General features: G+C 36.3%; 1 protein-coding gene across 1 annotated transcript; it reads left to right on the forward strand.

Annotated features, from left to right (window-relative positions):
* Window positions 1-4,335: 4,335 nt before the first annotated feature.
* LOC125662956 (uncharacterized transmembrane protein DDB_G0289901-like) lies at window positions 4,336-7,838 on the forward strand. The gene is made up of 3 exons (XM_048895292.2): window positions 4,336-4,389; window positions 4,682-4,779; window positions 5,001-7,838. The coding sequence occupies exons 2-3, from the start codon at window positions 4,713-4,715 to the stop codon at window positions 6,362-6,364; spliced, it is 1,431 nt and encodes a 476-aa protein (XP_048751249.2). The 5' UTR covers window positions 4,336-4,389; window positions 4,682-4,712; the 3' UTR covers window positions 6,365-7,838.
* Window positions 7,839-12,613: the final 4,775 nt, after the last annotated feature.

The following is a 12,613-nucleotide window of genomic DNA, read 5'->3' on the forward strand; positions in this document are numbered from 1 at the left end:
TTGGCCCATATTTAAATATTTTCCTTAATATTCGCATTATAAAGCTTTGATCCCCTATTATCATGGCCCCAACTTATCCCCGGGGTCAGGATTTTTAACAAACTTCAATCTGCACTATGCCAAAATGCTGCCATGTAAAGAATGAGGCGAAACAGCTACTGAAATCGACCCTTTTTTCTGAGGTCAGTAAAAGCAATTCTACCGTACAAAAGTTAATATCTTATACATAGACGTCACAAACGATGGATTCTGAATAGTGTTCATAATTCCCTTTAAGTAATCGCATATTCCCAGACGCATGAAAAACGTGCAACATGCAGAAATCTGACAAAATCAAGTGACAAAGAACGTGTACACAAAACATGTGCTAGTCACGGCATCATAATATCATGGCAGTTTTAAAAATTTCACGATGATAAATTTCAATTGGCTGTTTCATAATGATTAGTTACAGGGTGTAAGATGATTTTTTCAAAAACAATTTTACGCTTAGATAGGTAAACAACGCGGCGAAAAATTATAAGTGCACATTGCATTGACTAAAACAAAATGCCACTGTGGTGCTTATTTCCGGGTTTTCTGTTGTGCTATAAATTACTATATGCCTACATAATGATTTTCCTCCAATTCTTAGCATTTGCACATCATGAATTGTTTAGCACAATCATCAGTTAGCAATGACTCTTTACATCCATGTTGGATATGTACATGTAATTTAAATTACAGTGGTCATGACTTAGTGTAATTTAGTCACCTTACACAGTTATGATGCATTAAAGTATAAATCCTGCTAAAAGAAGAGTGCATATGCGAACTCACACACACGATGTTCGTCATCCTTGATTACTACCATCTTGATCATTCAAGATTACCTATTCCAGTTGACAATGAAGATCGAGTCGACTCTCGGGCCCTTCAGGCCTTTGATTTTAAACCTATAACGGGTAGTTGTCGTCATGGTACTCATTCTTGAATAATGATAAACAAAGTAGGCGGGTCTTAACACAACGAACAATATTCACTTTAGGAATATGAATAAATCTCGTGCTTTTCCCGTTCACAAATCAGGTGATATTATTTGATTGTATTAGAATCACGATATTTTTTTTTATGAAATGGAAGCTATGCATGGTTTTCACTGAATACATATATGCTACATATGTGATCGATATTTTTTAATGCATGTAATTTATTCGTTGTGATACTGCTAATACATGTTCCGAAACACTTTTAAAACATTAAATTATCAAAAGCACATTCGGTCATAGATACGCCGCTGAAAAAAAAATGAAACTAGAAATCAGTACAAATCTTATTGCTATTCAAATGGTTATTTTGAACTAAATACGGATATTTCACGAAAAACTATTAACCGTTAACATACGTTTCCTTCAAACCCTATATTATATACCCTATATATACCCTATATCAAACCCTATATATACTATATATACTAAATTAATGTAACAAGTGCTCACAATAAAAAAAAACATCTCTCCTTTTGTCAGACTCTGGATCCAATTTTCCTTGAAGCAAAAGAATATGAATACCTGGGCTCGTATAATCTATACTTATAAATTGACAGCTTTTGCAAATAAACTCCAAAACGCTTGCTCCAGAGTTACTGCTTGCATCTTTAATATTGTTTCATATGCGAGGTGAAGTTCGTAAGCTATAATAGAATCTTACTTCATTAGTGAGTATCGTACAATTCATTAAAAACCTAAAACTACTCTGAAATAACAAAAAAATGAGAGCAACGTGGCGGGACACTCTTTGGCTAATCTAAGCCAGTTTTCAGTCTTTTTTAATGACAACTTAAGATAATACGATATGAATTTCAGTCTTTTTAATGACAACTTAAGATAATACTATATGAATTTCAGTCTTTTTAATGACAACTTAAGATAATACGATATGAATTTCAGTCTTTTTAATGACAACTTAAGATAATACGATATGAATTTCAGTCTTTTTAATGACAACTTAAGATAATACGATATGAATTTCAGTCTTTTTTAATGACAACTTAAGATAATGCGATATGAAGTATTGTGTTGTTTATGGATGCTTGATTTTGATTTTACAGAAGAAATAAGGTTTAATAATTGTTGAGTAAATAAATTATGCCTGTTCGTTTCTTTAATCCGTGATTTTAGTCTTGAATAAGCCTTATGGAAATATCCAGAACGAAGCGCCAAGAACGGGGTAACATCATTCAACCAATCGCCCATTATCGGGCGTTTCCGGCAAGTCGGCAAGTTGCGATTGATTTACAACATGATCAGCATAAAATTATGGAGGTGTTCAGTGTTAGTTATACCTATAATAGTTTAGACTAAACCCATATTTTTCATTTTATGAAGATTAATAATTATATTACTTATATACATCTACTTCAACGAAGGACAGCCCCTCCCGAGACCAACGATCTGACACATCATATTAGTGAACCAAACGACGTACACGTACTGTGCAAAACTTTTGATAAAGAAAGTAAAAGCATACTAGTGCATTCCACTTTGCATGAAATGTAAAGAATGGAAATATATAATTCTTGAAAAATTAGATTCAGAAATGCCAACCTATTTCTGATAATGATAACTACACGTGCACAGAATGTAACTAAGTACAATTTAGGCCTATGCTCGGCGCTTATGGCCATTGAGCGGGAAGGGACCTCTATCGTGCCACACCTGCTGTGACACGGAACCTTGGCTTTTGCAGTCTCATCCGAAGGACCGCCCCATTTTGTCGCCTCTTATGGCAAGCAAGGGGTACTGAGGGCCTATTCTAACCCGGATCCCCACTAAATTTAGTAAAATGTGAGCACTAAAAAGTTCGATTGCATTATACATGTCTTATATGTGCATGTGTATTTCATGGTTAGTTTACGTGTTTCTTTTATCACTCTTCCGGGATGGCATATGTTTTGATAACGTATCATTAGAAGGGTTTTTTCCCCCAAGATGTTGTCATTCAGTTAGCAAAGCCATATTTCTAAAGCTAGCTCTATGGTTTCTCAGTTTTATTGAGTAAAATTTTATAGTTTACCTCGTTGAATAAAATCATAGAATCAAAGTACGTGTTTGCATATAAAAGGAAAGTAAGAAAGTTTAATTGTCCACAAATTTACATACCAGCGACGTCTTCATTTTAAGCAAAGTCACGAAATTCAATCCCACAGAAACCACACTAGTTAGATCCAAGGAAAACGGATTACTTTCTTTACAGACTAAAACATTCTTTTAGAAATGATTTTTGAACTTAAAGGAATGATATTATGAAGGATATTTTTGCACAAAGACTTTACTGCTCCACTGTCGTTGCACAAGGTAATTTCCTTTGAATAAATGGTGTCATCGTTATAAGAAATAGCCAAAATTTGATAGTAATGGGAAGATCACCTGTTAATGAGAAATTAAGTTGTATTTTGATATGTTAAATGTCAATTTTCTACGCAGATTTAACAAGTAACAAGGGCCTTTTTCTATCTTACAAACTATCTTTAATTTTATTTTTCTGATGTCTTAAATTTGGAACTACGGGATATTTTGAAAGTAGTATCCGATATTGAGCTAGAACATGTAGATAGTTTTAGCATTCGATGTAATAGTTGTTATGATATCATTCCTACAATACACGCCCTTATATTATTTCTTGATGCAATGCCAAATTTAGTAATAATCAATTCATTGACATTTTGAAACAAATCATACCATATTTTGTACGAACTGGTTGAGTACGTTAAACACAACATAAAAATAAACTGGAATGATAATGTAATGTTCATCATGTTCATGAGTGTAATTCTATGGTTGAATAATTTCTGCTATTTTCGACGGATGAACATACGCTAGAATCGTTTTCTCCTCCATCATTGAGAAAAATAGCAAGAATCCAAAAAAGGTTATTTATCCAAAACCAAGAGTGTTCAACTCCTGAAAATGAGTGATTTTATAATATCCACCCATGTTTTCTCAAACATCAACGCACACCTGTTCTGAAACTTTATTGGGAAAAATATTTCAACAGATTTGCATGCGTATAGCTATAATGCACCTCATCTTGTCACAGAAAATCCAATTATTTCAAGTATTAATAGAAAATGGAAATCAAGACGGAAACTTCCACATAAATTAATTTATCTTTGTTTAAATTGAAGGCCACTTTTAAAATGTGGTTGCTCAAGATTTACCTCGGCAATATGGATTTTGGCACAATCCTTTAATTGTCTTAATTAGCAGCGCACGAAAATGCAAATTGCTGTAGCGAAACAGAATTCCCGCGTTCCTGAACTTGCTATATAAACCCTGGGCTCGGGCAAGTTAAGTCAGAACGCAATAAGCTTACAAATCATAAACAGCCGTTGGAAAACTAGCAATACTGGTAAGAATGTTTGATTGTTTTTCCGTAAGTCTCTGAAAAAGAGCATTACATCATATACATGTCTAAATGTTTGGTTGTTGTTGGGGGAGGGGGGGTTGTTTTGTTTTTTGGGTTTTTTTTTTTTTCAAGTATACTTTATTTCTAAAGCTAGCAATGTTTATCCACAAAACATAAGAATTCGGGGGGTTTTTTTTAATTGAATTTTAAGACATAAGGAGAAAAATATAAAATATATATTCAATGATGCAATGTGGATTAATTAATAATTTGATTAATCATTTTCTATTCACAGACTGGGGAATACAACGGGGTTTATTTGAATCATGCGCGCGTGTCTGACTCTTATCGCTTTCGCCTGCTTTGTAGCATTGGCGCAAAGCGCACCCTTAGGTAAGTTTCTAGTTGTTATGAATTAAAATACCAAATAACTATTTAAATAAATGACATTCATAATACGTATACAAAACGATAAATAATAATATTTCAGAAAAGTTGGTCTTTCATACTGAATTCTAAAATAGTGAATCGTAATATATAAATCGTGATAAAATTGTATTTAAAATTATGTTGCAAAGTAAAAACGACATAGAAGGCTTTCTTGCAAATTTCAGCATGCGTAGATCCAGGATGCTACGACCCATGCAAAAGTACAAACTGTGGCGGAAATGGTAAATATAGCGGAAAAGGTAACTATGGCAATGAAGGCAAAGGAGAGGACGGTGAAAGTTTTGTTGGACATGACGATGAGGGCTTTAAGGATGATAAAGATGATGATTCCAACGGTCATTATTCCAACGGTCATTATTCCAACGGTGGTGATTCCAACGGTGGTGATTCCAACGGTGGTGATTCTAACGGTCATTATTCCAACGGTGGTGATTCCAACGGTCATTATTCCAACGGTGGTGATTCCAACGGTGGTGATTCCAATGGTGGTGATTCCAACGGTGGTGATTCCAACGGTCATTATTCCAACGGTGGTGATTCCAACGGTGGTGATTCCAACGGTCATTATTCCAACGGTGGTGATTCCAACGGTGGTGATTCCAACGGTCATGATTCCAACGGTGGTGATTCCAACGGTGGTGATTCCAACGGTGGTGATTCCAACGGTCATGATTCCAACGGTGGTGATTCCAACGGTGGTGATTCCAATGGTGGTGATTCCAACGGTCATTATTCCAACGGTGGTGATTCCAACGGTCATTATTCCAACGGTGGTGATTCCAACGGTGGTGATTCCAACGGTCATTATTCCAACGGTGGTGATTCCAACGGTGGTGATTCCAACGGCCATTATTCCAACGGTGGTGATTCCAACGGTGGTGATTCCAACGGTCATTATTCCAACGGTGGTGATTCCAACGGTGGTGATTCCAACGGTGGTGATTCCAACGGTCATTATTCCAACGGTGGTGATTCCAACGGTGGTGATTCCAACGGTCATTATTCCAACGGTGGTGATTCCAACGGTGGTGATTCCAACGGTGGTGATTCTAACGGTGGTGATTCCAACGGTGGTGATTCCAACGGTCATTATTCCAACGGTGGTGATTCCAACGGTGGTGATTCCAACGGTGGTGATTCCAACGGTCATTATTCCAACGGTGGTGATTCCAACGGTGGTGATTCCAACGGTCATTATTCCAACGGTGGTGATTCCAACGGTGGTGATTCCAACGGTGGTGATTCCAACGGTCATGATTCCAACGGTGGTGATTCCAACGGTGGTGATTCCAACGGTGGTGATTCCAACGGTCATTATTCCAACGGTGGTGATTCCAACGGTGGTGATTCCAACGGTCATTATTCCAACGGTGGTGATTCCAACGGTGGTGATTCCAACGGTCATTATTCCAACGGTGGTGATTCCAACGGTGGTGATTCCAACGGTCATTATTCCAACGGTGGTGATTCCAACGGTGGTGATTCCAACGGTCATGGTGGTGATGTATCCGACAATGGCCATGACTAATTTTATGAATATTGACTCTGACAGCAGATATAAACATGTTTATATAGATGTTAAGCAGTTTGTTGTACCACCTTCACACTGACAGATTTTTCTTATGAGTCCTTACGGATATCCGACTCGTGGTCAATCGCAAGCATTCGTAAACCACTCGTCGGTATCCGTTGATAACTCGTCAGAACTAGCACCCACTCGTAAGGGTCCGTGAAAGTAGGGGCGAATTTTCACGATTGTCCACGGATTTCATTTCCCGTAAAGAACCCGTAAATAACTTGTAACAATACGTAAGAATCGTAAACTGCTCGTAAGAATCCGTAAAACACTCGTAAAAAGTTTTTTTTTACGAATCTTTGCGGTTAGCTTACGATATGTTACGGGTAGTTTACAAGTTGTTTACGGATTATTACGAATGCCTAAGTGATATCTACGATTTCATTCACGTCGGGTTACAATCGCTTTTCGGATTGTTCAGAGTCATTACGAGTACCTTACGTATAGACACGATTAATGTACGAGTACATACTTAAACTTTACGATTAAGGAAAGGTATAAAAGACGCAAAATCTGACAGATTCTTCCAGTTGTTATCAAGATATCAAAAAAAGGTTACATATAAATGTCAGTTGTCGAAAGATGTTACAAAGCCAATTGCGAACACTTTTGAGTCAAAAACGTAAACAATCGTAACTAACTTCTAACTATTCGTAACAGCACGTTATCAACACGTTAACAGGTCGTGATTTACACGTTAAAGCTAAGCTAAATAATAAATTTCCGTAATATACTCGTAACAATCCCTAAAAAGCTCGCAAAATATCGTAAATTGCTCGTATTCAGCCGTGTTCATTCGGAACAATCGTAAATGTTTGCCGTAAATGCATCGCAAGAACTCGTGATAAACCGTAAGAAAAATCTGTGAATGTGAAGGTACCATTAGCAAACTTGAATTTTTAACGGTTGATAAAAATAGCTTCGAAATATCTCAACATTTAGTTATAACTTTAGATTCCCTTGCCTTTGGGTTTTAATGGTGCTTTCAAGTTAGATTCACAGTGCGGGGCTGTCGCACCCCTCTACACAATGAATTCTATTACAAAAGAAAGTATACGCAAATGTTTTGTATATTGAATATTCATATCATTGCGAAATTTCACGCGATGTGATGTCATAAGTCTGATATTGTCAAAAGATCGAAGTAGGAACGAAATTCGCTACATTCGACATAGAGATCGGTGAAATTGACTTTTAGAATTTCAAAATGATTTGGATGACATTGCGTTATCTGAATGAAAAAAAATTCGGATGAGGGGTTGGGCACAATAAGTATTTCGCAGACTTTAGATATACAACACGTGCTTTTAGCAGGTGAGAATCATTGCTTGCATTTGAATTCAATTGAACACGTCGATTTTGCTTAATTTATTTCTATGTTGCGTTTCTTATGTTTTCACCTTTGAATAAATGGTACAAAAGTGTTGGCTTTCGTAGATGATTTATTGTATATTGTTTAACGTCCCTCTCGTGAATTTCATTCCATATGGAGACGTCACCATTGTTGGTGAAGGGTTGCAAACTTTCGGCCTATGCTCAGCGCCTCCGGCCTTTGAGCAGGGAGAGGCCTTTAACGTGCCATACCTGGTACGACACGGAACCTCGGTTTTTGCGGTCTCATTCGAAGGACAGCCTCATTTAGTCACCTTTTACGACAAGAAAGGGGTACTGAGGATCTATTCTAACCCGGATCCTCACGTAGTAGGTATGTACTAATTAGTAATGTGTAAGACATATTAGCTGTTATTATCCTTCAGAATAGTACAGTCAATTTCATTAGTCGGGGGCTGGTCATGTGAAGGGAGACAATTCGTGATGTCTCCCTCACGCGCATGGTGACAACTGTGTTGTCTCCCTCTAGACGATAACTTCTATTATTATCCTTCAGAATGATAAAGTCAATGTCATTGGTCGAGAGCTGGTCACGTGGAGGGAGATAATTCATGATGTCTCCCTCACGCGCAGGGTGACAACTGTGTTGTCTCCCTTTAGAAGATAAATTTTAATGGCACAAACGAGAAAGCTCTATCAAAAATAATTGAAAATATGCGGGATCGTTAATCGTAAACTTTTGCGTCAACATTAACGGTCACAAATAACAATCGAAAGGAAAATTATTTCCATTTTAATGCAATTTTGCATTATACTTGATGTTTACGTTTTTGTCTTGAAATACGTTACGAAATGTTCACGTTTGGTGTTATGTTTTGTGACGTCACAATTGAAAGCTTTCTCTCGTACAACTTTCTCAAACCGCAATGTTTTGTTTTCGTTAACATATATACGCAACTAGGTTAAGGGCTTCCATAGTAAAATGCACAATAATCATGGGGTGAAATTGCACCTCAAATTCGTAGGTATCATTACACTTGTTACGGTTAAACACCGAAACGATACTACCCATATGTTGACTGTGACTGAGCTACCGTAAATTCCCCACATGGTAATTTCCCGTGACGTCACTTAAATATCACGTAACACTTTATTTATGGAAATCAGCAAGAGGCCCTGCTTGTGAACAAAAGTTCAAGTTCATGCGGGTAACCAGCTGAATATTTATTGATGTACTCAGAAAAGAATAAAATCCTTAACATGAAAAGTGTTAGGAGCAAATGCATACTCAAACTAACCATGCTGTAATTTCACAACATATCAACAGTTTTGAATTTGAACTGCCTTTGATGTCATCATTTTTTTCCGAATGCACTCGAGACTCTAACAAATATTTTTAAAAAAATCTTAAAATTCGCCACAATAAAGGAAGTTGGAGACAGAAATAAGAAATCACTGTTACCAGCATATAAATGTTTCTTTAATTAATTTGGTGTTCAAACCATTATATTTCTGCACCAGTAAAGCTTTCCGCGAATACCTGCAGTTTTTGCCCCTGTGCGGCATATCTGATGTGGTTTCAATTTAATACCCATTCAAATCAGTACAAAAACCAATAATTTCTCATTTATTAAGAATTAATACTTCTGTGTGATACAGTTTTTATTTTCCTATTCAAAACATCGCTTGGGGAGAACTCTCGTATATTACGTCAAAATTTACGTCAAATTTGGTGACGTCGTCAGGTTAACATAAAGTTTTCTGTTGAATATATTACAGCTACTATGGTAGATAAAGAATAACAATGGTCATTTTCATAAATGGCACATTCTCAAATACCAGAATTTAGTATTTTGGAGAATTTCCTTGACAGGGCAGATTTTGGCTAAAACCGTACCTTGTTCTTTGGTTTAAACTTCAATGTCAAGTTAATCACTGAATTGTATGCAAAGTTTGGGTTATCACCAATGTAATTCTTCACGAATCGGAACACAATAGAATTCATCGGTATTTGTTTTTAATTGGCATACGCAATATTCCATATATGTATATTCTCAATATTATATGCGTGGTATTAAGTTGGAGCAAAATGTCATTTCATAGGTATACTCAGGAAAAAACGCAGTGTTTCTGAGAAACTAGAAACACAGCTTCAAAGGGAAGATAATTATGAAACGGTTACGGTTATCAGTGGCAGGGCATTCGCTTCGTAACCGGGAGGTATAGTGTGTTCGAACCCCGCTCATGACATGCCACGTCGAACCTGAGATGTAGACATACATGTGCTCTTCGACAAACACTCGAGAAAAGTGAGAATCACGGGTCTTTCAGATAGGCACCTGATGTCACCTCGACTGTGTCCAGGGGTCCGTGTTTGGCCTACTTTTTATTTTGTATTCTTTATAGAAATTACGCAAATTCGAATTCATCACTATTCGATATCTTCAGCTTCCAGACATAGAGTAGATCCAAGTTTGTACAATTCATTGTCCCCGGGGGTAGGGTTTGGCCACAATGGGAGATCAAAGTATTATGTGCTGATATATGGGGAAATCTTTTTAAAAACCTCTTGAACTACTTAAACTAAGCCTTTCATATTTTGTATACAAGTTATTTATGGCAAGACCTTATTATTTTGTGACCTTGATCTGGATGTTTGACCTACTTTTACTACAATCCTTATCTATTTAATATCTCCTGAACTATTTAAGATAGAGATTTCATATTCTGTATATCGATTTCTTATGACAAGGCCTTCATATCATACAATGATCAGTTATCTTAGTCTTATCCAGAACAGCAAGATCATGTCAATTATATTGTTGTTGAGGTATATCTGTGTTATGTGAATTCATTTTCGGTTATGTTGTGATCGTTTGGTGCAAGGTTGGGGCCACAATACGGGGTCAAAATTTTGATGGAAATAAAGATTGATTTAAAAAATCTTTTGAAAATCACAACAGCTGAACGATGACAGGACCAATGTGACTCAGTTGAGCGATATTGCCCATGGGCATCTTGTTTTCTTTTTGCTGCCAATAGGGGCATATTATTTTACAAACATGTTTTCATAGTTGATGTAGTAAATCAACATCATAGATTTTTTTTTTAATAAATGGCTTAAAATGACATAAAACTCAGCTAGTTTCTAAACTAACACATCCATAGTAAACTTGTTTGGATAAACCCTTTCTACATTTAAGTCTTGTTTGGTGTATGTAATGAAGTCACAAAATACAGTTACTGTGATTAGAAGCTGTCCCAGGACTTGATACCAATGGGAATACTCGTGAAAAGTGTAGACAACGAAGAGTGATCAATCTCATAATTCTTATAAGCAATACAAAATAGAGAGTTGGGCAAACATGGACTTCTGGATATACCAGAAGTGGGATCAGGTCTCTAGGAGGAGTAAGCATCCCCTGTCGACCGATCACACCCGCCGTGAGCCCTATATCTTGATCAGGTAAACAGAGTTGTCCGTAGTCAAAATCAATGTACAAGAACGACAATCGGTATGAAACACGTCAGATAGCAGTTGACCCAATGATAGGTTGTATTGGGAAACTAGGTCGTTATAACAACCTTAGAATTTGTGAAATGCTGACTTTAAACAAAACTATTTTAAGCCGAAGGTGTCGCCATTTCTTTGGAGGAAAAAATAATTTCTTGTCTCACATGCTTCACTGATGGTCTAAGACAGAGTAGGGGCATTTAATTTTAATCAAGCCACTTTTAGATTTATCACACACTATGTCATCAAGAGTAGCACCTAAAAATGGTAGCTCTGGGTTTACAAGCAAACCTATATCTTGAAGGCGGCGTCATGTTTTCTTGATGTACATTTGTTTAGCAATTTATTCATTAGCTTTAACATATGTTGTAGCGGAAGATATGAAACCATTCTTCTCAAATGCGTTCTTTAAAAATTTCTGCTTTACATCTTTTTTCTTCCTGATAATTAGTTCAAAATTGGATGCAGTTATTCTCTTACTTCGTTCTGTATGCCATATTTAGTTCAGACTTTGAGATCTTGTTAATTTTTTCAAATTAATTGTATCACCCTGTGTCCAATTAACCTCAGTCCATTCATGTGTAAGGGTGTGAATGCATTCAAGGTCAACACCGGTAGAAGGGTCTTTGGAAACGCAATACTTCCACAGTTTTCTGCTAAACGGGGTTTTGTAATAGGTAAAACCAATGGTGCCTGAAAGTATGCGATAAAAAAATACACTGCAATGGTAGACATGACATATAAAGTTGGGAGTTATGTTTAGGATCTCCAGTTGGGTTGTAATTGAATGACTATTTATAGACAAAGTTGTGTGTTTTCTATCCAGATCGATATAAATCATGTCTAATCAAAAACCATACAGATGTTTTACATTATTGTACTGTACATGGTTACAAATAATGATAGTAATAATTCTAGTGAAATTGTTTTTATCAATTGATTTGGTTGCATGTCTATTATTGTGGCACAGTGAATAAAGCATTGGGCTGATGAACCTTAGATCCTGAGTTCAAATCCGCCATAGGCTGTTTTTCATAGTTAATGATATTAATTTTTAAAATCATGTTATTTTTATCCAAAAGTGTATATTGTCTGCCTTTTTGACGTATATACTTTTGATGTATCATATCTTTCATGATGAAATCATTTTTGTGCTGATTTGAAAAACTCTTTAAGTTGTAGTGAGCCACCTTAACTCTCCTTGAAAGAAGATTAGTGTATTATTACTTTGCACATATTGGTCTATCTCTCAGTTGGTTCACAGACAGACATGGTATTAGAAAAGACTTTTCTGTATAGGTTTCCTAAGGCAGGCTGATGTATCTTAGTACATAACCCCTAGTCAATTTTAGGAC

Source organism: Ostrea edulis, chromosome 8, assembly GCF_947568905.1.
Source record: "Ostrea edulis chromosome 8, xbOstEdul1.1, whole genome shotgun sequence".
Taxonomy (NCBI): Eukaryota; Metazoa; Mollusca; class Bivalvia; order Ostreida; family Ostreidae; genus Ostrea; species Ostrea edulis.